Source organism: Eumetopias jubatus, unplaced genomic scaffold (assembly GCF_037043125.1).
Source record: "Eumetopias jubatus isolate StellerSeaLion01/CBP00866 unplaced genomic scaffold, mEumJub1_p1.0 scaffold_4, whole genome shotgun sequence".
Taxonomy (NCBI): Eukaryota; Metazoa; Chordata; class Mammalia; order Carnivora; family Otariidae; genus Eumetopias; species Eumetopias jubatus.
In genome coordinates, this window is record NW_028274810.1 from 87,435,698 (window position 1) to 87,462,091 (window position 26,394).

The following is a 26,394-nucleotide window of genomic DNA, read 5'->3' on the forward strand; positions in this document are numbered from 1 at the left end:
GCCAAGGCAGACGCTGAAGTGGGGAAAGAGCGGGGAAGCCAGCTTGGCGCAGCCGGACGTGCATCCTTCCAAGCTGCCACTCCGAGGAATCCTCTCGTGCTCCTCACCTGGAAGGCAGTCTGCTCGAGGTGGGGTGGGGGTTCGAGGGGGGAGACTTTACACGCAGAGGTCCCTTTCGGGTGCAGTGGGGCAGGTAGGAGCTGTCCTTTCAGCACCCGCTTCTCAGCCGCCTCCCCAAATGCCAACGAAGCCCCCCACCCCAAAGCCTGTCGAGTGGCTCCCTTAGGTCCCTGTATTCCCGAACGTCGGAACCCCGCCACAGAATGATGGAGAGCAGCCGCCTAGGCCTACTAGCACTCCCCTCCCCCTACGCTCCACCCGCTCTGGAGACATCAAGCTCAGCTGCCCCCACCCGACGCGGCCACCAAGCCCGGGCGCTGCAAACGCAGCTGGCGAAATCCCTCCTTCCACACTGGCAGGCTGGCTTCCTCTCACTTGCGGGAGGACAAGGAGGGTGGAGGAAAGCGACCGGGGATCAGGAAACAAGTAGAGGAACAGGTGTTGGGATGGCAAAAGGGCTTTTCCACTGCCTCCCCCACCCCGCACGCTCCCAAAGCTGGGGATCCTGGAGGTAGCCAAGCGCACCTGAGAAAGGGCAGACAACTGCAGCCGCAAAACCAGGTGTTCTTCTGTTGTACTGTTTGTAGACAAGTTTTACATCTAAGAAAGAATTTTTAAAATTCTATTTGAAACCCAGGAAAACACAAGAACACAATATCCTCAAGTGGGGGACTGGCTCACAGCTAAGAGGACATTTAAATAGGTCCCACCTACTTTCTTGAGGCAAGGGTTGAGCTGGTTTGTACAAATCCTGCGGGCAGAAAGCAATCACAGTGAGTCCCTATCAACTATTTGCAGCTCCTGCACCTTGGCAGTAGTGGTCCCTCAGCCCCTACACATCCCACTCTGTGTACCTTCTCCAGAATACGCCAAAGAGAGACACCAGCTCCATTAATCATCTCTGCTGTACCTCAGTCATATTAGGGAAAGTCAGACACAGAACGGAGACAGGACTCAATAGCCAGGCTCACTGGGCAGATTCCGTTTGTTGCCTCCAGCCCCTCATTCCCGCCTTAATTGTAGGGCTCTGCATTATAGCCGCATAATTCATGCCTCCCTAATTAAAGCTGTCAACAGCCCCATTATAAAGCTGGAAAATGTACAGCACCTGCTCTCTGGGAACCCTGTGCCAGGGATTGGTTGTGGGGAATGCCAGGTGTGTGTGGGGGGCTTGCCAAAGGGTGCATTGATTGGCTTCTCAATCGCAGTGTCTGGCATTTCTGCCTGATTCTGGGAGAAGGGATGATGGCCAATGGGTCTCTTGTGCCAGGTATCCTGGCACAGGAAGGGGAAGAGGAGACTGGAATACGGGGAAGTTAGGGGTTTAAAGACTTTGCTGGGAGCACTGCTTGCAAGACCCCGCCTCTCCCCTAGAGGGAGGTGCTGGGGAAACAGTTCGCAGAAAGTAAAATGGGAAGACTAAACATAGTGGTGTTTGGCTGGTGTTAAAGGCTGGTGCTTGCTGCTCCGGGCACCTGAAGCAGAGCTGCTCAGGCAGACAGCCCTTCAAAGGCACTAATCCTCTCAGCAGCTCTGCAGCAAGGCCTGGCAGGGAGAGGTAAGGGAAAGGACACGGCCCTTGACTTGGTCCTCTTCTCCCTGCTGGGCAGTGTTGGCCCTAAGAAGCGGAGACTCCGCCACGCTGAGAATAAATCAGTCTCAGGGGCTACTTAGGGGGCCAGGTCAAGAACAGAGAAGTCTCAAAGACTGAGGCGGTAGGAAGCAGAGTCTGAGATGGTGAGGACAGCAGTCAGTTGGGAGAAGCGCTTGTTTCTGTGCTCTGGGTCCTGTGACATGTTCCAGGGAAGGCCTGTGGTGGATTAGATTCACCAGGGCCTACAGGCCCTTCTGTTACCCTGTAGTCATGGAGGGGGCTGGTCTCACAGGGGCGTGGAGCCTGGCCCCATGCCCTGCAAGAGGAGGAGAAAAGCTTGTGTGGGCTGAGTCGACAATAGGTAATTGGATTGTAATCACCCGCCTGGCTTCCGCGCGCCATTGGGGGCGCTGAGCCTTTCAGTGAGCAATCAGTACTGTGTGGTGGGAGGGGGTAGAGATTCAATAGCAAATCCCAGGTGGAGAGCCCAGGGGGAGGAGCAGCAGATGGGCAAATTTTCTGTCTCTCCCTCCTCTTCCTTGCCCAAATAACGCTGGCTGCCTATTAGCTATTTACCAGCAGATCCAAGGTGGAGCCAAATCTTTTGTGAAAGTCGGGTAGAAGGTTAAGATGGAAGGGTAAAGGGCTAGGGTTTTGGGGAGACCTCTGCCCTGAAATTCTGTGTGTTGAAGGATGTGCTGGTAAAAAAAATAAAGTGCATCTAGGAGCACATGTCGATGGGGCAGAGGCAGAAGGAACAGGCAGCAAAGACCTGGGGCTCCCTGCTCTCCAAACCTATGGGTGACCAGAGCTGGCTTTAGTGTACTTGTGGGAGACTATCACCTCAACCCTCCCCAGGGGCCACTGTCCCAGGCAGTCCAACAGGTCTATCTATGGCCAGCAGACCTGGCCTCTGGGGCTCCCCTGCCAAGCAAAGGAAACACAATTCATCATTAGGAGGGAGGCGCCTTTCACCAAGAAAAGAGAGGGGAGTGGGGCCCTGGAGGCAGAGGGCAGGGCAAAGTGGCAGGAGGCCAGCCTCATTCAGGCTGATGCAGTGCCCAGACGTGCCAGCCAGTCAGCCCGCTTGAGTTCCAAGGCCTGCAGGAAGCCTTGGACCCGCTCTTCCCGTCTGGCTGAGAGTTTGTGCAAGCGCGTCCGTCGGAGCTGGGCGTCCCCACTGGCCTGGAGCCCCTCTTGCAGCAGCTGCTCTGTCACTGCAGCCTGGTCCCTCTCCAGCTGCTGCCTCTTCCGCTCCTCTGCATACAAGTCTCGGGCCTTCTGCTAGAGAAAAGTGGGGGTCAGGGTGGGGAGATCATTTTTAGGTGTGAGTGGAACTGGGATGGAGGAGGTAGGGGGTGGGGCACCAGGCGGGCCAAGTTAAGTGGAACAATGGGGAGTTTGTACCAGATCAGGAAGAGCTTGGGAGTGGCTGTGCGGGGGGGGGGGGGGGGATGAGGCAGAGGTCCAGCAGCGGCAGTTCTGGGGTCCATCTTGGTTTGTTTTGGGTGGGAGCCTCTGTCTCTCTTGAAATTCTTCTCAGGCTCACACTTAGAAGGGAACCAGGCGAACGTGGGTCTGACTTCTGGTTCTCCCACCAACTAGCTTTGTGGCTTTGGGCAAATCCTCTCCTAACCTCATTTCTTCATCTGTAAAGTGGGGGTTGTGTCTACCTTGAAGAGTGGTTTTAAGGATTAGAGATAATATATGCAAAACCCTCTCTTGCATATTTGCAGGTTCTCACACAGAAACAGCAATTTCACAAGTTATTGTCTATTCTCTGCTGCAAGGAAGGTCCTATTCCTGCCTGGGGCACGGCCAATGGCTCACTTCCTTTGGCTTCCCGGGTCATTCTAAGGGTGCCATCTTCCCAACCCCCTCAACTATTTTTCCGAGTTTGGCTCCAGACTTGCCTCCCGTGGGGAGACCGGCCTGACTCTTCCAGCAAATGATCCTCCTAGAAACGTGGTGAGAAACAGGTTCGGCTCTCTTAAGCCACTTACTGCATTCTACCGAGTAGAATAGGTGTTAGTGTCCATAGGCCACTTCTTCTGTTAGAAAATAAAGCACGTGAAGGCTTGCCCGAGTGCTCAGGGCTCCTGGAACCAGCTCTGACCAGGGAAGGGATCATGCTCCCTGGCAGCACTTCTCATTCACTTGTGTATCTCCAGACAAACCATAAACTCCCAGAAGGCAGAGACCGTGTGGTGTTTCCTCTCTGGCACTTTGGGCACCCTGTACATGTGAAATACTCAACTGACTGACCAGGTGGCCCTAGGAGGGCAGGGAGGAAGCTCCTGGCGAGGGGAAAATCCCCCTGGAGCCGGACCAAGGCCATCCTGACTGGGCATGGAGCCGTGGCTCCAGAGCTCCTCCTGCCAAACCTATTCCACGTGTAAGAAACTACACTTTGCCGCTAAGTTGGCGTTCTATACCCTGACGACCCTTACCACATTCTACCTTGTAGCACAGTATTTGTGTACCTGTGTCCTACACAGCCTGCACACGTGGATTGCTCTGTCTTCCCCCCTTTAAAGAGTATCTTACACGTGCACAAGCACTTGACCCTCTCAGTGCAGCTACTTTTTATCTTTTGGAGACAGACATGAAATTCAGAGTAGGGAAATGATTTGCTAGGGTCTCTCAGCAATCAAGGTTTACTGTATGGATAGAGATGACAAATGGAAATTCTGGAAAATCCCTCCCTAGGCTCCTATATGAACCCAGGCATTCAAGGCCACTCTTCTGCTAGGGTGATGAGCTCACACATGGAGCTATGAAGCCTAGAAGAGTTTGAGAAGTCACTGTGAAGGCCTTCCATCTTGCTGGAAGGGCTTCTTCCTGGCCTTGGGCAGGAGGAATGCTTTGTGTACAGGACCTTACTAGGGTATGATGTACAGGATATGGAGGATATGGTCTCAGCAATCCACGTGCTTATGGGCCGATTAGGACACAGATCTATACACAAAGTCCCATAATACAAGGCAGAATGTCCTAAGGGTCATCAGAGAGGCAAGAGAAAAGGTCACGTAGCTCTGAGAAGAGAGACATTGTCGCTGATGATGATCAAGGAACAGTGATACCGCATGGACAGGCAGAATTTGAGCTGGGATTTAACCAACGGGGAGGATTTGGATAAAGGTGGGGTGTATGGGGGGAGGAGAGTATCAGGCAGTGGGAATAATGGCAAAGACACATGGAATTGATTGAAGAGCTTGACCAGGCCAGAGTGAATCCTCTGCACAATGGGTGGCTTGAGGAAAAATGAGAAAATGAATGGTCAACTTGGTGGCTGGCTATTCACGGTCAGCTAGTCTTCTCTTACCACTGCTTGTGGACAAAGCCAAGTAGGTAAATACTGGCAGGACAGAAAGGAGGGGAATACTCGACCACAGAGGGAGGAAACATAGAGCTGCTTAAAGTCACTCTGTGCGGCTCAGGCTTCTTCTGACGGCATCCCCAGACTGAGCGCCGGGCAGGGAGGCTGCAGTCAAGGGAGGGCCTGGCCCCTAATTGCCAGGAATCAGATTCACTGTTAGGATGACAGAGCCAGGGGAGTTCCTAAAGACCATCTGCCCAGCCTCCCCATTGTACAGATAAGGACACTGAGGCTGAGGTAGGGAGGGCCTAGGTCACAGCAGGCTGAAGTTCCACTGGTTTCTCCACTAAGGTAGCTTCTTAAGAGACCCATGGGAAATGTGTCTCTGGATAAGCTGCACTTTGTAGGGGTGGCGTGAGGAACCAGTGCATATAAATGCCTGTCTATCCAGCCTCCACGTGGTCTCGATCTACCTCCACATTTCAGATGTGTTCTAAGTCTTCTCAGGTATTCAGCCTCAGAAAATCCAGGCTCAAGAAGTCCTAACAATCAATTTCTCTCTCCCTGACCATACTGTCTACTTTCCCTTTTAATGACCAATCAGGTGTGGGTAGCAATAATTTCCTTAGAGACTTTTTGTACAGACCTCATGCCGTCTTGGTGCAAGGGCTCCATGGAGCTCGCTTTGAGAAATGGAGCTCTGCCCTATTCATCTAAACCTCTCCTGAGCATTAAGCCTGTCCGCTCTTGTTCTCTCAGTAGAATTAGGGAGCAAGATGTAATAGCCCCTCCAGTACATAAATCCTCAAGTCTTCCGCTACACTGTCTGGGCCTGGAGAGAGGCTGTAGGCATTTGGTTACAAAACATTTATTAGCCAATGACAAGTCCTCCCATAAGTCCCCATTTGCCGCAGTCAACGTGCCCAGGTGAGTAGCATGGGGGATGCCTTTCTGATGGCTGCCTGAGACAGCTACCCCTGCCAGAAACACCACACATACTGAAGTGCCCCCAGCGTCTCCTGCCTAGGGAACTGTACTGGCACGGGATGAGAAGGGTGCTCTGAGCCTATGGCTTTTCTGGAGACAGGAGAACTCTGATGAAGAGCTCAGAGCCACACACGGGAAAGGATACTGGCCACTATTCTCTGAAGATGAATTCTGCCCCAGCACTGCTCTCAGCACTTTCGCCGTATTAGCTCATTGCACCCTATCACAAACCTGTGAGGCAGGACTTTTTTTTTTTTTTTTTTTTAAGTAGGCGCCATGCCCAGTGCAGAGCCCAATGTGGGGCTTGAACTCACAACCCTGAAATTAAGACCTGGGCCGAAATCAAGAGTTGGACCCTGAACTCACAGAGCCACCTAGGCGCCCCAGGCAGGCATTCTTATTGACACCACTCCTCTCATTTTACAGATGAGGAAAATGATACTCTGCAGGGTTAAGTCATTGCCAGGCAGTCCCAGAATGAGCAGGATTAGCAGGCAACGCCATGGTTCAAAGCCAGGGATGTCTGAGACAACAGTTCAAGCTTTTAACTTTTCCTAAGGAGAAGACAGCGACTACCTGAAGAAATAAAGTAGTTTTGCCTCACGTTTCATCTCTGACAAATGCATCAAAGGAAGTTTAGTGGGAACACGTATCCTCTGTGATACCATTCTTACCGAAGAGATAGACCAAACACTTACTAGTCATCTCCGTCAGTGACCCCTCATGGACTTTCCATTCCTGCAGCTTGTAACTGAGGCTCAGTGGCTCTGCATTGCTACCCACCCCTCCCCTGCTGATGTTCTCTCTGTCTTACTGCATGCTTTACCAGCAGCCCCTGTTTTCTACAGCTGATGGGTGATCACCTGAACACTGCCAAGGTCCCTTCAGATACCAAGGTCTAGCCCCAAACAACCTGTAGCTGAGTCCCTGCTTCCCTTAGCTTGCACCAGGGACGCTCATCCCAGTGAGCTACTCTAGGTCCAGAAGCTACCTCCCTGCCTTCCGCCCTGGCTTCCTGTAGGAACAGAGACACACTGTGCTGGGGTTAGAGATAGAGCAGCTCACATTTTAACAATGGGAATTTGGGAAATGGGATGGGAACACAGACATGGAGGTTGGAAACTGAAGGGTGGGAAACTGAACAAGGAACCATGAAGAGTCTAGTCTGGTCATGAGACAGGGTACATAAAAGGGAGACACTGGAAAGACCAGCTCTCTGGTCTGAGGCCAGACTGGCGAGGATGTTGTTAGTCTGGAATCTACCCTAAGTGCTTCTGCTGAGGTGCTGAGATTTCTAGAAACAGAGCTTTGAGGACTCCTGAGTAGATAAAGCCTGGCCAGGATCCCCAAGAGGCCCCCTGAAAAAAAAAGGGTTCAGGACATCTCTGTTATAACTTTGGTTTCCTTACTTTAAAAATGGTGGCAATAACCATGGTATCGACCTTCTAGCACTAGAGAGATCCATGTAAAGGATGCCTGACATGTGGTAAGAACTCGATAAATGTTTGCAATTAGGATTCCCAAGTACAAATTGGGACTCTTAATACTTGTCCTCAAACATGTCCCACCTCACCCCAGGAAATAGCAGAACCATCCTCCCAACCACCCAGGCCAAAACCTACACGTCTGGATTACTAGTAACATTAATATTTGTACTCACTTTGTTTTATCCTCTGAGATCCATGAACTTCAAAATTATATCATCAACATTACCACTAACAAAAACCTCTTGAACAATGGTTAAGTTTCCTTTCAGTTTGTATTATCCTTAGAATATATCTCACTAAAGATGTATAGTCAGAGAACTATGTTGAGATAACCTAAATTCTTTTCTCTAGGGGTTATATTATTAATTTAGAGTTACTTTCATTTGTTTCTGTTTTTAACTTGTTTTTCCCCATCTCGGTCCACTCAACCCTCCCCCTCCCAACAGCCACCACCTGACCCTGAGGCACATCCTTTCACCTGGACTACTATAGGAGTTTGTTCCCTGACTCCCGCTTCCCTGAAAATCCTGGGTGATTGTTGCAAAATGTAAATCAGATCCTGTCATTCCTCTGACCAAAATTCTTCAGCCGTGTCACCATGGCCCATAAGGTCCTATATAACCAGAGGCCTGACTCCCACCCAGCCTCATCTCACACCCTTCTCCCTCCTGCATGATGGCCTCTTCATTTGTTCTTCCAAGACCCGGACTTGATGATCTCAGTGTCCTTACATTACTGCTCCTGTTGTAGAGAGTGATTGTTTACCCCCAGATTTTCACACATCTGGCTGCTTCTCCTCTTTTATATCATGGCTTAAAAACCACCTCCTCAGAAAGGCCTTCCTTGACTCTCTATGCAGTACCTCTTGCTTTCTTCATTACTTTCTAGTATATCACTCTATTTTCTTCACTGCCTTATTACAGTCTGAAATTATCTTATATATTTGTTTACTTGTTTATTATCTATCTCAAGTAAGACTATAAGCTCCACGAAGGTAGGAATCTTATGCTTAGTGTAGTCCCTGACTCATACTTGGTACTCAATAAATGTTCATGCAATGAATGGAAGTTAAGTCCTCTGAAATTACTATAAAAGGCTTCTGAGTAGCAAAGTCAGAGATGAGAGTATACCCATACACAAAAGCTCATGGACCATCCTCTGGGCTCAAAGCCAGTTTACTCTCACTTTATAGACCTATTTCTAACAAGCTTGACTGACTGGTTTCCTTGCCTATAGCCGATTTAAAACAGTAAATAGGAAGAGGAGGAGGGATGCTGTCAAATAGCCATTGACGGTGGTAGAAAATGAGATGGAGGAAGCACAAAAATACACACGAAATCCCAAAGCCAAGTATTTGGGGGCCATCTAGCTGAGGGCAAACAGTCCCACCCTTCAAGGGCATCACTGTCCAATGAAGGGCTTTAAGATGGCAGTTGCCATCATCATTATTAGCGAGTGCCTGGTATATACTAGGTGTCAATGATTATGTACAAGACACATTTCGGAAAGTTTTCCATCAAAAAAGGATAGAAAAAAATTTTGGTTCTTAAAGGAGCTTTGGTCATGTGGAAAAATCTGATATTCATTCCTCACTGATGGTGGATAATTGAGACTCTGCTGTTTTTCCTTTCACTTGAACAGAACTTCCTCTTTTAATTCTTCATATTCTAATGACCAAGCACATGACCAAAGCTTCATGATTTGGTTGACTTATACCAGGAGTTCTGGATGTGGGATTCATGGACAGATTTCAGGGGTTATGTAAACCCCTGGTAGCAGTCTAAGTGTTTCAGTGATGAGTACAATTCTATGCAAAATGCCATATGTTAGAATGATCTGTGCAATTTTTCTAGGGAGATGGTCTATGGTTTTTATCAGATTCTCCAAGGAGATTAAGAAGCCCTGACTTAAATCATTATTTCCTCCTGGCCATTTTCTTTCTAGACTCAAAAAACAGCGGCAGCTTTGGGTTTAAAAGTCTGTGGCCTGGAGACAGTGACTCTGTCCCCGTTTCCAGATTTGGAAAATGAAGACACCAAACCGGTGGGATTGCTGGAAGGGTTAAGTAAAAAAACTTACTTGAAAACATCTAACGTACTAACCACCACACAAACTACCATTATTATTAAGAATTCTAATCAGATGCACGTGACTCTGCCTCCTATTAAAACCTGTTTCAAGATGTGGTGATCAAAACTGAAAGAACTTCAAATGTTGGCAGAACACATTTTATATAATAGAAAGACAGTGCTACTTTGTTCTTAATCCCTTCTGGAAGAGGCTTGACTTTTGTATACTTCCATTTCCACAATCTTTTATTAGTTTAATATCATCAGGGAATGGCCAATCTCTCTGAGAAGTCTTTCCTGTGTTTCTGAGGCAAAGAGATTAAAGACATGTAACTTGAATCCCAGTTCTGTCTCTTACTGGTTATGTGTCCTTAACAAAAGAATTTCAATGTATTCACTTGCACAACTGGGGCTGATAATACCCAGGTCATTGGGATCTTGGGAGCATTAAATGATATAGTACCTATAAAACGTTCACAGTCCCTGACACATAGTAAACAAGTAGTAGCTACTATCATCATTAACATGCTTATTAGCAAGTGCCTCATGTTAAGTAGTAGGTGGTCAATCGATGCTAACCTTTTCTTCCATCACATCCAGTCAGACCAGACCTGAACTCTTTCTTACCTGGAGCATGCTATGGTTCATCTGGTACTGCAGGATGGCCTCACAGAGGTTCCAAAATGTGTATTCTGGCCACAGAACGGGTTGGAACACCAAGCAGGAGTGGGAAGTCTGGGAAAGCGGGGGAAGGAAGACAGGATAGTTTAGTAGCATGTTGCTGGAACATATTCCTGGTCAGGCTTCCAAAGAAGGAGCAGGATGAGCATGACCCAGGGGCCCAGAGATGAAGAGGGCCCGGGCACCTCGAGCTGGAGCTACCATCGCCGCCAGTCCCGAAGTCCCTCGCTCATGGGGAGGGGTCATCTGAGGCACCTGAGTGCAGTGAGGCAGAACTATAGCAAGACTAGATCAACATTCCCACCGGGATTTTTCTAAGAGCCAATTTTAGGACTATGAAATAACATCTGGATTATGTTATTGGCTCTTGGCCCTTTAGAGGTCATCTGGGAGACATGTTGTCTGATAAAAGTCAGCAATGAACAAATGGTAGCTGGGGCTGTTATTTTTAAGTAGCAGAGTAGGACACGTGGTGAAGAGCATGGGCTCTGGGGCCAGACTACCTGGCTTCGGATCCTGGGTCTACCATTTACCATCCATGTGACATGAGGCAAGTTACTTAACCTCTCTGGGCCTCAGTCTCCTCAACTGTAAAACTGAGGAATAAGAATACCTGGTTTTTAAGGTACAATGAAAATTGAACAAGATAATGTACACAAAGCAGTCAGACTACAGAGTTGGATGAACCCTCATAATAATCACTGATGTAAGAATTCCTTTTGGAACATTCTTGACAGCCACCGCTTGATACCTTTAGTAGTGAGGAGTTCAGTGCCTCAAGAGGGCTGACTTTAGTTGTCAAGACAGCTTGTTCTGCTAAACCAATGTCACCTTCCCTGGAACTTCTACCAAAGTCTCAGGTCTTTTCTCTGGAACAGGTCTGTTTCTTCTTCAAAGTGACATTCTTTCAAATATTTGAAGTCAAGATTAGAACTGTTATTTGTCCCCAAGGTTGCCATGTCTTGCTCAGTTTACTTTTGCCAAAAAACCATACATTTTAAGGCAGCAGGGATTATTTCTGACTTGGTGACTGCCATATTCCCAGCACACGAAGGAGGAATTCAGTATTTTTTTCTAAGGGAATAAACTGTCACCATGCCTCCCTTTTCCAGACCACTATCCTTCACTCATTCCTTACATGCCATGAGTTCCAGATTCCTTGCTATCCAGGTTGGCTGCTTCTGGTAAGTCCTCTAGTTTACCAATGCAGTCTTTTAAAACTCAGTGCCCAGAAGTAAACTTTCCAGACATGATCTGACCGGCACAGCAGACCACCGAACCATAAGCTGCACGTTCTTTCTTTCAATATAGCCAAAGACCAAAAGTATCTTCAGTAGCTAAATCTTTTAAGACTATGGTCTATTAACATTTCTGGAACTTGCTTCAAAGCTGAGTCTCTCCAACCTCTCCTTGAACAGTCATGTGCTACTTAGGGGCCAAGTTAACAGATGATGGAGATTTTCAAGCAAAGGCAAACTGATTTGGCTCTGAGCTTTTGGGGGACCATTTACACAGAGGTGACTGAGCTAAGAGGCAGCAGCAGGCCCCTAAGAAAGAGTCTGCATACAGTTTGTATCCCTTGTGGACTGTGCCTGCATAGACACAGCTGTTTCATCTGAAGGAGACAGACCTGTAACTGCAAGGCAAGGTTCTAGCCCAGAGGGGCTGGAGTACCTGGCAGATTACCAGGGCAGCTGCTTATGCTCAAGGACATAAGGCAGAAGTCCAGTGCTTTGAACAGGGGCACAAGTGAAGTTTTCACCACAGCTAGATAGCCTTGATTTCCCTCTAGGCACTTCAGAGAGCAAGAACCACACAGGCTGACAAAGCCAGGGACAGAAGAAGGACAGCAAGTGTTACCAGGCACAGCCTGGATACATTTCTCCAGATTCCCCCTGCCACCCCAGTTCTCTGGTACCAGCATGGCTGCAAGTGGGGATAAGCCCTACTAAATCCACCCTGTGGGTGTAATCACAGTCTTCATGCTGACACAAACACACCAGTGGTTGCAAACTACTTACCTGCCAGAGCAAGAAGTCGCTGAGCCTCACTTCCCCGGAAGTCCGTATCAAGATGTCAGGATGCGGAGAGTGGTTGGTATAGAGGCACTTATCGAGCAGAGACTCAGAGACATCACTAAGGCGAGTGGGGAAGAGACAAAGGTAAGCACACATCTCTTTTCAGATTATTCCCATGCTGAACTGATACGTAAGGCTTCCCGGTTTATAGAACACCATTAGCCAATACAGGCAGAGGCCCTTAACATTCAAATAAATGGATGATTTTAGTCCTCACAACTACATAAAGTATTTTGATCCTCATTTTATACATAAGGAAACTGAGGCTCAGAGAAGATAAATAACTTGCCCAAAGTCATTTCACTGCAGGCCTAAAACGAGATGCACCCACTAGAATGTGTCCTTCACTTGAAACATCTTGTTTTTTAAAATGCATACATCTGGGGTGCCTGGGTGGCTCAGTCAGTTAAGAGTCTAACTTCAACTCAGGTCATGATCTCAGAGTCCTCCAATGGAGAGTCAGGCTCTGCACTCAGCAGGAGTCTGCTTCTTCCACTCCCTCTCCCTCTACCCCTCCCCTGCTCATGTGCATACACACACACTCTCTCTCAAATAAATAAATAAAATCTTTAAAAAAATAAAGAAAAATAAAGTAAACCCTGCAATTTGATACAATACTAATGCAACTATTTTTAATAAAGTTAAATCCAAATGTACTGATTGGGGAAGATCAGAGCTAATATTAATTGAAAAAAATAAGCTTCGGAAAATATACAGTGCAGGGGCGCCTGCGTGCCTCAGTCAGTTAAGTGTCAGACTCTTGATTTTGGCTCAGGTCATGATCTCAGGGTCATGAGATCAAGTCCTGTTTTGGGCTCCACAATGGGCATGGGTAGTCTGCTTAAGATTCTCTCTCACCTTCTTCCTCTGCACCCCCCCTTAAAAAGAAAAAAGAAAATATAGACTGCAGGGCCACCTGGGTGGCTCAGTTAAGCACCTGCCTTTGGCTCAGGTCATGATCCCAGAGTCCTGGGATCGAGCCCTGCATTGGGCTCTCTACTAAGTGGGGAGTCTGCTTCTCCCTCTGCCCTCCCTCCATGTGCGCGTGCTCTCTCTCTCTCAAAAATAAATAAATAAAAATTTTAAAAATAAAAATAAAAAATAAAGAAAGAATAAAGTTTAGAAAGATATACACTATACTCTTAATGATGATTACTTCTGGAAGGTTGGATAAGAAGGAAAGACTAGGGGGAGACGAACCATGAGAGATGATGGACTCTGAAAAATAAACTGAGGGTTCTAGAGGGGAGGGGGTTGGGGGGAAGGGTTAGCCTGGTGAGGGGTATTAAAGAGGGCACATTCTGCATGGAGCACTGGGTGTTATGCACGAACAATGAATCATGGAACACTACATCAAAAACTAATGATGTGAGGTATGGTGATTAACAACAATAAAAAATTTAAAGAAAAAAAAGAAAGAAAGACTATTTCTTTTTTACTTTACGTACTTTTGTTATTGTTTGAATATATTACAAAGAACATCTTTTAGGAGCGCCTGGGTGGCTCAGTCGGTTAAACATCTGCCTTTGACTCAGGTCGTGATCCCAGGGTCCTGGGATAGAGTCCCGCATCAGGCTTTCTGCTCTGCGGGGAGCCTGCTTCTCCCTCTGCCTCTCTCTCTGTTTCTCATGAATAAATAAATAAAATGTTTTTTTTTTAAAGATTTTATTTATTTATTTGAGAGAGAGAGAGAATGAGAGAGAGAGAAAGCACATGAGGGGGGGAAGGGTCAGAGGGAGAAGCAGACTCCCTGTTGAGCAGAGAGCCCGATGCGGGACTCGATCCAGGGACTCCAGGATCATGACCTGAGCCGAAGGCAGTCGCTTAACCAACTGAGCCACCCAGGCGCCCAAATAAAATGTTTTTTAAAAAAGAACATTTTTTAAAAAGATTTATTATTTGAGAGACAGGGAGTGAGAGGGCGTGTGTGCGCAGGGTGGGGAGGGGCAGCAGGAAAGGGGGAGACTCCCTGGTAAGCGCAGAGCCTGACCCGGGGCCATGACCCCAAGATCATGACCTGAGCTGAAATCAAGAGTCAGCTGCTTCACCGACTAAGCTATCCAGGTGCCCCTAAAGAACATTTTTAAAAACTTTTAAGTCATATGGACCATGAAACATTGCAAAAAATCCATATTACTTAGGATTTAAAAAAAGAGCAAAATGATCAGCCCTCCCACGTCGGTTAAGAGCTACTTTCCCAAGCAGACGGACATTTAGAAAGGAGATGGAATGGAGGAAGAATGGGGACTGCCATCATTTATCTGAAGTAAAACACTCCCGTCCACGGAAAGAAGGTATTTGAAAGGTTGGTTGTCTGTTAGTTCTAAACACTGTTTACCTGTCCTACCAAGCACCAAGAGGCAGAATTTGGAATCTCCAAGTGGTAAGACTTGCATCTTGGGAGGGGTCTAGAAGATAAAATTTCTTGGTGGGAAGATTCTTCCAGGAGCACAGTTTAAAAAGCAGAGAGATCTGGGCTTTTTTTTTTTTTTTTAAGATTTATTTATTTATTTGAGAGAGGGAGAGACAGGGAGCGAGCACAAGCTGGGGGATGGGCACAGGGAGAGGGAGAGAGAGAATCTCAAGCAGACTCCCTGCTGAGTGCAGAACCCAACGTGGGGCTCAATCTCACAACCCTGAGATCATGATCTGAGCCTAAATCGAGAGTTGGACACTCAACTGACTGAGCCACCCAGGCACCTCTGGGTTGAGTGTTTAAAATGAGACTACATTTACCAACTGTGTGCCTTTGGGTCCTCTTTTTACAAATCACTGAGGGAGTTAAATTTTTTATACCATCACATGGGAAACAATATTCACTTATAAATTGCAAGAGGAAGGGCTCTAATTCAGATTTCCCTGAAAACCTGAAGAGTCTTGTCTTAGCAGCATGGTCTTAATTCTCTAGGAAATCTGAGACCCTGTATAATCAATATAATTTCTCAGCTCCCTTATCTTTGAAATGGGCACATTTGTCTTATCTACTTATAGGTTACTGTGAGGGTCAAATCAAATGAAATAACAGCGGCGCCTATGTGGCTCAGTTGATTAAGCATCCAACTCTTGATTTCGGCTTAGGTCATGATCTCAGGGTTGTGAGTTTGGCCGTGTCAGGCTCCATGCTGAGCGTGGAGCCTGCTTAAGATCTCTCTCTCCCTCTGCCCCCACCCCCTAAAAAAAACAAAACAAAAACAAATGAAGTAACAGATTTGAGTGTATCTTAGGAACTAACTATAAAGTATTATGTAAATAAAGAAGAAGAAATGTTATTTCCAGGCCCACCACTTTGCTGTGTGACTTCAGATCCCCACTTAATCTGAGTTTCAAATGGGTCTGCCAAAAGGTTTTTTCCATCTACTCAGGCAGTGGGCAGAATTCTTATCGAAAATGAGGTCACTCTAAGAGGGGTGGGAGGAGATAAAATAGACAAAATGAAAATAGAACATCTGTGCTATGGCTAACAAAAACCCATCATTACATAGCATTAGCTGTCTACATGAAGACTTTTAAGAAATACTTTTTTTTCTTTTCTTTTTTTTTTTAAAGTAATTCCTATACCCAATGTGGGGCTGGAACCCACAAACCCGAGATCAAGTCTCATGCTCTACCGACTCAGCCAGCCAGGTGCCTCAAGAAGTAATTTCTATTAAATAAAAGTAAAATACCAACTTTCACCTATAAAATTACAGTAGTTTATTTACTACTTTATTTGGCAAGAGTAAGGTGAAATGGACACATCCAGACCCAGATCCTGAGGTAATCCAAAATGCTGACAAGAGTTAAGTTTATAGACTTCATTGTAGCATTATTTTTTAAGATTTTATTTATTTATTTGAGAGAGGGAATGACAGACAGAGAGCAGGAGAGGGAAGAGGGTCAGAGGGAGAAGCAGACCCCCCGCTGAGCAGGGAGCCCAATGTGGGACTTGATCCCGGGACTCCAGAATCATGACCTGAGCCGAAGGCAGTCGCTTAACCAACTGAGCCACCCAGGCACGCCATTGTAGCATTATTTATAATATGAGAAATTAGAAACAGCCTACATAAACAACAACTTGAATAAGTCAATTAAAGCAAGATATATTCTGCAGCCATTAGAAATAACGATATGACAAAGTATTAAAAACACGCAGCATGGAAAAGTGCTCATATTACAACATCAAGTGAACAAAAGCATGATTCAGGTGGTAAAGTGTTCACAGTGTGATTTCTTTTGTTATAAATATTTGCATCATTATTGGACTTGTGTTTTAAAAAAGATGACTCTGGCTGAACTGCGAACCACAACTGATCACTACTTTCGTCAGCACCAGCTTGTGCCCTGCGCATCCATTAGTCTGGTACCCAGCACCATGTGTGACTTACGTGTGTACATGAACCAGACTGTGAGCTGCCTGAGGGCAAGCCTCATGACACATTCAGCTCTGTATTCTTGCTCTTCTAGCATGGCACCTTCTTGGGACAGAGAAAGACTTAATACATGTTTGAATAAATGAGTGAATGAATCACTGAAAATAGATCTCAGAAACAGATACATGTTGGTTTTCTGAATGTGAGGCGCTTACAGGCTAAAAAAGTTTTTGACAACGTACTTGCAAACAACCTAGAACCCAAACACAGGTAACAGATATTGTCACAACTTGATGGAAAAAATCAACTCAGTTGATTAAACTCACACACACATATTCAAGCAAACAGGAAGACCTAGAAAGACATACTTAAAGTGTTACCAGGAGTGTTGCAGATCCTGAAGATCTAAATTTTCATCTTTATATATCCAGTAGTTTGCAAACGCTCTCTGATGAACATGTAGGACCTTTATAAAATATGTGCATATTGGGGCTCTGATTAGCCCAGTCCAAGCAGAACACCAACCTTTCTAAGTCTGCAGCCTCCTTACCCTGGCGACCCTGCCCCGCCCACGCCATATCTATCCACTTGACTAATCCCATGTAGGTAAGCTCCTAAGCCACGCAAGGCAAAGAAAATGAATATGGGAAAACTTCCTGGGCAAGAAGGAAAATATAAAGGTCAGTGATTGTCGCTGTGGTATGAGTATCAAGAACACTGAACTAAGAGGCAAGATCAGAGTTCTAGTCCTAGGCATGAACACACACATATCTACTAGCTAAAAGCTTTCTTTCTTTTCAGCATAAACTTTTATCTCTTTAAATGAAACATTAACTGGAAAGCACAATAATACTGTGAACAACTATGAAATCACCCCACAAGTCAAGAATCAGAAAACCACAGTAACCTGCATCTGCTCATATCACCCTCTTCCTCTTCCATCTCTCATCTTCCTGCCTGCCTCCCACCGACTTAACCAGCATCTTCATTTCTTCCCCAACAGTTCATTTTCAATCCGCGGCTTAACTGACCTCTCTACAGCGCTCCACACTGTGGCTCCCACCAACGCCGGCATCCTCCCACCCTGCACCAGCAAATTCCCTCTTCTCTTGGCTTCCGTAACACTGACTTGCCCAGCTTTCTTCCCGTCTTTCTGCTTGTTCATCCTCTTTTTTCCTTAAGGCTCCTTCTCCTCTACCCAGCCAGCAGAACTCAGAGTTTCTCAAAACTCTCCCCCACTCACTCGAGACGCTCCTCGACGTCCTCAGGCCCTCTTGGCTTTGGTTACCAACTACTCAGATGACCCCCACGCCAGTATGTCCAGTCCCCACCTCTCCTCGCAAACTGTCAGCCTGCCATCTATGCTCAACATCTACGGTATAACCCAAATCAAACTGCTCACCTTCCTCCTCAAACTGGACCCTCCCTCAGGGCTCCCTGGCACAGGGAGGGGCACTGCTATGCACCATTTTGGAAGTCAAAAACGCTGGAGTCACTCATAACACATCTTTTTCCCAGACTTGGCCCATGAAGGCCCCTCGATTTTATCTACTTCCTAACTCTTGATGCAGTCTATTTGACCTCTTCTTCCGCCACCACCACCACGCAAGCTCCATTCTGGGCAATCTCTACCTGAATTACCCCAACAGCCTTCCTGTAACCGACAAGCTCCTCACACTACTGCTGCCTCTTTCTCCAGTTACCACGTTGTCTTCCTTCTCTGGCCACCGAACATTTCCTCGGCAAAGCCTTCCCTACCAGGTCTACTCCTCTTACTATAAATTCTTGTTGTATCTGGCACCAATGTTTTTATAGTGTTTGATCACCATTATAATGGTATGTCAATGTGTATAATATTCATTATTGTCTGTTTCCTTTACCAGAACTCCCTGAGGGCAGGAAATATGTACTTTTTTTTACCACTGTACCCTCTCTGTACAAGAATGTGCTTGGCCTTTATGTGGCACTTTTAAAATGTTTGTTGAGTGAATAAATGACTGAATGAATGAATGAACTCTGTGGCACAGAACAATCACCCGGCTGTTGGAGAGGAAAAGGACTTTAAAATAGCCTTAAAAACTGTCTCCTCTTCTGCTTATCTAATTCCGTTCCCACTGAGCAACTTTCTGATTTTTAACTTAGTTTCCCAGGTAAATCAAATTATACCCAAGAAAGGAATCAGACAATTTCCTGAGTCTCAAGGTCCTAGATGACAGAGGGAAAGGACAGGCACGCTGGAATCAGACAGCTCTCGAGATGAGTCTGCTCCGGCACTCACAGCAGGATGGCCTGGGGAAAGCCACTCTAATGCTCAGCTCAGCTTTCTCATCTATAAAATGGAGAAAACACTGGAACCTCTCATACATGAGATCAATGACTGAGTAAAATACAGAACATAACACATCGCCTGGGTTATTTTTGCTGTTATTTTACTCTTGCTATTGTTAGTTTATTAATATTATTACCAAATGTTATACGAACAATAACATGAAGGGACTGAGAGGCTAAGTCTCTACCACTCTAATAGTTCGGATTCCACATGCTGCTTGTGATGAACAATTTTCTTTTTGAAAAATACCTGAATCTCGCATGAAACTAACATGAGAGATCTAAAGGACTATAACAGCAACAAGTTGCATTCCTGAAAAACCATTCGAGGAAAAACACTGCCAAAGGACCAGGGGACATCTTTTTTTTTAAGATTTTATTTATTTATTTTTTAAAAGATTTTACTTTTAAAGTAACCTCTACACCCAATGTGGGGCTTGAACTCACGACCCCGAGGATCAAGAGTCACATGCTCCACAGACTGAGAGCCAGGTTCCCCATGGAGGACATCTGTTGTTTTTTTTTTTTTTTTTAAGATTTTATTTATCTGAGAGAGAGTGACAGAGAGAGACAGTGCGCATGAGCAGAGGGAGAGAGGGAGAAGCAGACTCCCTGCTAAGCGTGGAGCCCGACATGGGGCTTGATCCCAGGACCCCGAGATCACAACCTAAGACAAAGACACTCAACTGACTGAGCCACCCAGGCACACCAGAGGGCATCTTTTTAAAAAAAAAATTTTTGAGGCATCTGGGTGGCTCAGTCAGTTGGGCATCTCCCTTCGGCTCAGGTCATGATCTCACACGTGGTCCTGGGACCAGGCCCCACGTCCGGCTTCCTGCTCGGTGGAGGGTCTGTTTCTCCCTCTCCCTCTGCCCCTCCCCCCCTGCTCATTCTCTCTCTATCTCAAATAAATAAATTTGAAAAACCTAAAAAAAAAATTTCAATTCCAGAGGCACCTGGCTGGCTCAGTCAGTGGAACATGTGACTCTTGATCTCGGGGTCATGAGTTCGAGCCCGTTAAATGTAGAGATTACTTAAAAATAAGATCTTGGGGCACCTGGATGGCTCAGTCAGTTGAGTGTCTGCCTTCGGCTTAGGTCATGATCTCCAGGTCCTGGGATCGAGCCCAGTGTCAGGCTCCCTGCTCAGCGGGGACTCTGCTTCTCCCTCTCTCTCTGCCTCTCCCCCTGCTTGTGCTCTCTCTGTCTCTTTCTCAAATGAATGAATAAAATCTTTAAAAAAAATAATAATAAATAAAATCTTAAAAAAATTAATTCCAATATAGTTAACATACAGTGTTATATTAATTTCAGGTGTAAGGACATCATTTTTCAGTGAATGCCACAGCCTTGCTACTTGCTACACCATTTTTCTGGGGCTTCTTGGGGTGCGGTGAACACAGAAATTCTGAAGCAGGCTTCGACAAGCCTATCCTAAGCTCTATGTGGGGAGGGTCATGCCCCAAATCTGTCTACATGCATCACTGAGTTGACTTCCGGCCCAAGGACATGGTTTAAGAGGGGCACGCCTGGTTTCCCTACCGGTTACCATGCTAAACAAGCAGGGGTACCTGGGATGCAGCAGGCCTCGCTCCACTCCCCAGGCCATCTCTCTCACAGCATTACTGATCTCGTGACGGGATGTGTAAGCAAAGCAGACATTTAGGAAACACCTGAGAAAGGAAGAAGAGAATAATTTACTAGAGGACAGGGACTAAGGACTAGAGTCACTGCCTACAGAGTACTGCTTCCCCAGAAGAACACACACGTACCAAATGTGAATCGTGGCTATCTCTGAAAGGTGAGATTATGAATTCTTTGCGTTTTCCAACTTTTCTTAGAATAAACATGTTATTAGTTTTGTAACAAGACAAACACTAAATGACCCTTTTACTCCCTAACCCTCTCTCCTTCTACTGCCAACCAGCTTTCAGAGGATGTGAATCCACTGTGATATTAACACAAGCAAAGTAGAATAGGGAGGAAATTTGATACGATCCAGTCCCCTGCCAAACACGTATCATATTCCAAAGGCACACATGCTGAAGTTTGGATGACTGAACTCTGACCTCCCAATGTCAACCTGTCCATGGGTAAAGAAGTGGGACAGAAAAAGATTTTCTTGAAAGATCTGTCTTCAGGGACAGAAATATACTGTAGACAGAGACAGAATATATTATAATGTGGGGTATCAGGCAGGTCCTGGAAGGAAAACTCTGATCCAGAGCTCAAGGCCATATCCACAGCTTACCTACCTTATAACGCTCATTTTCACCCTAGCCCCTGTCAAGTAAAATAGTAATAATGATGATGATGATTGTATACGTGTGCATATGTAACCATATGTATATGCATGTATCGTGGTGGGCAGGCGCATGAAAGAGGCAGAGGATAAAGAACCGTTATGTGTGAGTTCACACACATTTGACACGGTATTAAGAACCATCTCTGGTCTGCCCTGCAGACGGAGGAAGTCTCTAAGCATCCCAAACCGCTCCTGGCCTCTTGTACCAAATGCAGACCAAGAAAGGCCCAGCATGTCTCTCTGAAGCTAGCAGGGAGTCAAAGACTGCTCCAGGTCACTGAGGGGAAACAGGAACACTTACTTGTTATAGTTCCTGGTGGCCTGTACCGCCTGCGCAATCAGCTCCTGGAGATCCAAGGGCAACAAATGCAGATCGCCCAGGACCCGGATACATACCCCATGCTTCTGCAGTTTCTCCCTATCAGGAAAAGGAGGCAGGGTTGGGACAGAGAGCCCGCGGTGCTGGAGAACGGCTAACACTCAGCTCCCAGTTCCTAAGCACTGCCCTGTGTGCCGTGTGTCACCACGTCCCCTCAACAACTCGGACCCGAGTCTGCCACATTCCCCATTCTACAGCAGGAAACGGAAGCTCAGACAGGACAGGCAGACAGACACGGCCCAACGTCAGACGATATCAGAACTAAAATCCAGGTGTGCCCGGTTTGAGAACCTGAACCCAAACTCTTTACCACACGTTACAAGGCTTCATGCGTCCTTGTTGGCAAGTTACACTTCACGTGTCCTGTCCTGTTTTGAAAAGTGAATAAACTCAAGGGCAGAAGCTGTACTGTTCATTACTTCTGTACCTTCTGGTAAAAGATCTTAATAACAGCAACATCATTAAGTTTATGTTTACTAAGTGCCAGACATTGGTCTAAGTGCTTTACACACATCAATATGTTCCATCCTTACACCAACCTTCGGGGCAGACACCATTATCATTCCCCTTTTACAGGTGAGGAAACTGAGGCACAGGGAGGTTAGGTAATTTGCTCAACATCAGACACGTGGTAAGTGGAGAGCTGAATTTAAACCTAGGGAGCCTGGTTCCAGGGCCTGTCCTCTTCATCATGGCACCTTGCTGCCTCCATATAGTATTCCCAAATTCTGCACAGTGGGCAGAATTGAATTGTTACCCAACCAGCTTCCCTCGCCTGGGGACGCTATGGAGAAACTGAATTACTAGTGTTTGGAAAATGGGAACTTAATAACAAGAAGTATCCTGTAGAGCAGGTAGGTCCTGGAGATCCCTGATCCAGAGTGCAAGGCTGCATCCACAGCATCACTTTGTAACCCGCATCACTTTGCTTGTAGAGCGAAGCAAGACCTAACCACCTGTTTTTGAGAATCCACTGAAGCTGATATAGTAGGCAAATGTATACTCGGATCAAGGCAAAACCAGAAGGAAAATAGCTACATTCAAGTCCTAGAGCCAGCACTTACTAGCTGACCTTGTATAACCACTGAGCTTCTCTGAGCCTCAGTTTCCCGCACCCTGTGAACTGGGGGTAATAACCATCCCTGCCGTACTCTCCACGTTGGCTTGTGTTGAGTAAGAGAAGGTACCTGAAAGTGTTTATTCTCAGACAACAGTCAGGTTATTTGAGTGAGGTCTATAGGGAAGGAGAGATAAAAGCCCTGGAGAGGAGCCAGGAGATCTTGGTTCCCAACCTGGTTTTGCCATGAGCTTGCTGTGTGACCATGAGCACGCCTTAAACTTCTATCCACTAGGGTTGTTTCCCAACTGATGAAACTGAACTAGGCCTGTGGTCTTCCAACCTTCCTAAAGCCAAAAACTCTTTCTTCAAGTCACACATTAAACAGAAGCCCAATACATATAATAGGTAAATGCCAACCAGCACCCTGTGCCCCATTCCCTCTGGCTTCTTTGCACACCTGCTCCTCAGAACTCTAAGGTTCTGTTGCACATCGTTGGAAAACCACCGATAAGACTTCTTCTTGTTCTGTCCAGGACTTTAGAACTTAAGACCATTTTCTCTACTGCTGACTGATTAGAGCAATCTCAGTAGCACCCTACTGCTATGCATTTTGATCTTCAGGAACTCTAAGATTACCTCCTGTCTTTCGGACCACACTGTAGCAGGGAACAGCTCAGCTCTGGAGTTGGAAAGATCCTGTCCGTCTTGACTCTGCCCGTCTGACAGCTGTGTGACCCCAGAGACACACCTAAACTTCTCTGGTTTTCACTTTCCTCCTCTCTACAACTGGGGTAATAATAATCTCTTTCTCACAGGATAAGGTGAATATTAAATGAAAATACATGCCAGGCTCAGGGCCTGGCACACAGTATAAATACTTTAAAAAGGTGGGATCAGTGTGATGTACAGAAGAATTTGAATACCTGGAAAGTGCCCCCAACGCCTCCAGCCCCAGCCCTTGGGTAGGAACTCTGAACCACACGGGCTCTGCTGGGGACCAGGAAGCTAGGTCTGTGGCCAAGTCTCACTATCCTATATGGACAGAGAGAAGCCTCGCTACCCTCCCCACTCCAAAACCCACACTGGGACAGAAATGACAAAACTGTTCTAGGCCCAGCTCCACTGGTGCCCTAGGCTCTCTGTTCTCTCATCTCCCTGCGTCCTGGTACAGGGAAGAGCTGGGCAGAAAAGGGTTGTAATGAAGAGTCTGGGGCAGTCCTGGCTGGGGAGGTTTCCACACTTTGAAGCAAATAATCTCCATCAAACTTCCCCTTTGTCCCTTTCTGGCACTGCTTCCTAAGTTAGTTTAAACTTAGTGAGAGCTAAGAACAGTCCTGAGTCTTCCCCATAAAGGCCTCATACACGTCATCCTGTCCCTTCCAAGAAAATATATAGGGCAGCATAGTAATGTTTAGGATGACTAAAAGGACTTTCCCAACATTTCTTTCATGCTACTCCCCTGATCACAGTTTATTGGTCGTGGGGTAGAAATCTAAGGTGGGCTATTAATTAAGGGCTTTAGTTCATTCTGGGCTGCTCTCTTGAAGCAGAGAAAGGTGGAGTGCAGAGAGTAGGAAGAGGCCCTTCTAATGGATTTCAATTCCTGGTTTCAGTTTTGCTTGAGGCTGGTTATACTTGTCCTTGAATTCTGTGAAATACCTCTATATTCTCAGATAAATGCCCCCTTAAAAAAAAGGGGGGTGGGACTAGCTTGCCATAGATGCCATCGAAGAGATGTGACTAACATTAAAAGGGTTTAGAGCTCCTTAGATAAGCCTGAGATAAGAGAGGTGAGGGTTATGGTGTAAGAGCACGCTCCCCCCTCCAATAGAATCTTACTGTTCTTCCATCAAGCGGCTGAACTTCTGCCGGGCCAGATCCATTAGCCCGTCTACCTCACTCTTGGAGCGTTTGAAGTTCTCAATGCTGAACGCGTAGACCGTCACCTCTAGGATGCCCAGGTTCAAACACCAGCGCAGGGTCTGAGAGGGAGAAGGCAAGGAGCTAGGGCACAAGGAAGAGCAGGAAGGGAAATAAGAGATGCCTCTGCTCTGACTCAGCGTTGGAGGTGAGAGGCAGACTTTTCTCCTCCCCAAACCAGGTAAAGCGAGGATAACACCAGCGTTTCTGTCAGAATAACAAACCAAGTAATCAGAAAGCTACCACCTGAGAAACTGAAAAATGTGAGCTTAATGAGTACTGCTCTGCTGGTGCTATTGTGGTTTACTAGAAAGAACTCTTTACCGACAGAGTAAAGATGTAGGTTCCAGTCCCCAACTCCAATGCGCACTTGCTATGTGACTGTAGGCAAATCATTTAACCTCTGTGGGCCTAAGTCTCCTTATCTGTAAAACAGGAGCACCATCCATCACTCACAAGGTGGCTGAAGGACAATATAAAACACAAGGTATTAGGGGCGTTCAGTCGGTTAAGCATCTGACCTCAGCTCAGGGTCATGATCTCGGGGTCGTGGGATCGAGCCCCACGTCGGGCACCACACTCAGTGAGGATTCTGCTTGTCCCTCTCCCTCTGCTCCTCCCCCTGTTCATTCTCCACCCCCCAAATAAATAAATAAAATCTTAAACCCACAAGGAATTATTATTCTCAGCACAAGTTCATCTTTTAGATTGAGAGGCTGATGAGTTATAAGAATAAAGGCATCGAGTACACAACTGTGTAGCATTTAAGTCTACACAGGATTTTCACATACATTATTCCATTCAATTCTCTGAACAACCTCTTGAGAATGGCATTGCTGTCTTCATGCCTACTTTATAGAGGAGAAAAACTGAGACTCAGAGAGTGGAAGAAATGTGTCAGAAGGCTACAACTCTACTATACAAATCCACTATATAAGGTTCTAAAATGGCAAAAACTAACCTCTAGTGATAGAAATCGGTACAATTCTTGCCCCAACAGGGGAAGAGGAGGTGGGACAGGGTTTGACTGGGAAGGGAGGGGCACAAGGGAACTTTCTGGAGAGATGGAAATGTTCTAAATCTTAACAGGGGTATGGATTAGACAGGTAAATGCAACGGTCAAAACCCCACCTTGTGCATTTCACCATAAGAAGTTATACCTCAATGAAAAGAGAAGTGAAACTCATATTAAACCCAGTCCTTTGGGGCTGCTCTAACCCAGAACCACTAAAGGCAGAGAACTAACCAGAGCTAAGAATAACAGTGTTGAGATAGGGAGCCTGTAGGTTAAGGGTAGGGGACAGAAGACATTCAATCAGAACTGAACTGGAAGAAACAAAGCTGAAGAGAACTGTCTTTCTAATCCCTTAACAGGCATACATGCAACTCAATTCATTGCCACCGTGGGAAAATTACCAATGAGAACCTGACACTTGAATGGACTCAGGCTCCACAGACGACAGGGAAGCTACCTTTTGGCTGGCACATCTGGGTAGGAACCTACCACTGACCAGTCAATATAGCTGCTAACAATAACACTGCCAACTTTTTGAGCACTTTATGCCAAATCTTTTGCCAAATGCTTTTCATCATGCCATTTTATTTCATCCTCACATAATCTCTGGAAGTAGAGATTATTGTTGTTTTCATTTTATTGATGAAGAAACTGAGGCAAAAGGAAGCTAGCCTGCTACAGGTCACAGAGCCAGAAGTGGCAGA

The 26,394-nt window shown here is 46.3% G+C and overlaps 1 protein-coding gene across 4 annotated transcripts in view; it reads right to left on the reverse strand.

Moving 5' to 3' along the window:
* Nucleotides 1-728: 728 nt before the first annotated feature.
* Nucleotides 729-26,394, reverse strand: part of DHDDS (dehydrodolichyl diphosphate synthase subunit) — a 29,527-nt gene continuing 3,861 nt past the window's right edge. For 3 of the 4 annotated variants that reach the window (XM_028113714.2, XM_028113713.2, XM_028113717.2), the window contains exons 4-9: nt 24,595-24,737; nt 21,618-21,734; nt 20,583-20,684; nt 12,279-12,393; nt 10,204-10,311; nt 729-2,998 (exon numbers count right to left, since the gene is read on the reverse strand). In XM_028113714.2, coding sequence (XP_027969515.1) covers nt 2,759-2,998; nt 10,204-10,311; nt 12,279-12,393; nt 20,583-20,684; nt 21,618-21,734; nt 24,595-24,737 — 825 coding nt within the window. In that variant the 3' untranslated portion in view covers nt 729-2,758. The remainder of the gene's footprint in view (nt 2,999-10,203; nt 10,312-12,278; nt 12,394-20,582; nt 20,685-21,617; nt 21,735-24,594; nt 24,738-26,394) is intronic. The other variant, XM_088022550.1, reaches the window with a different exon arrangement.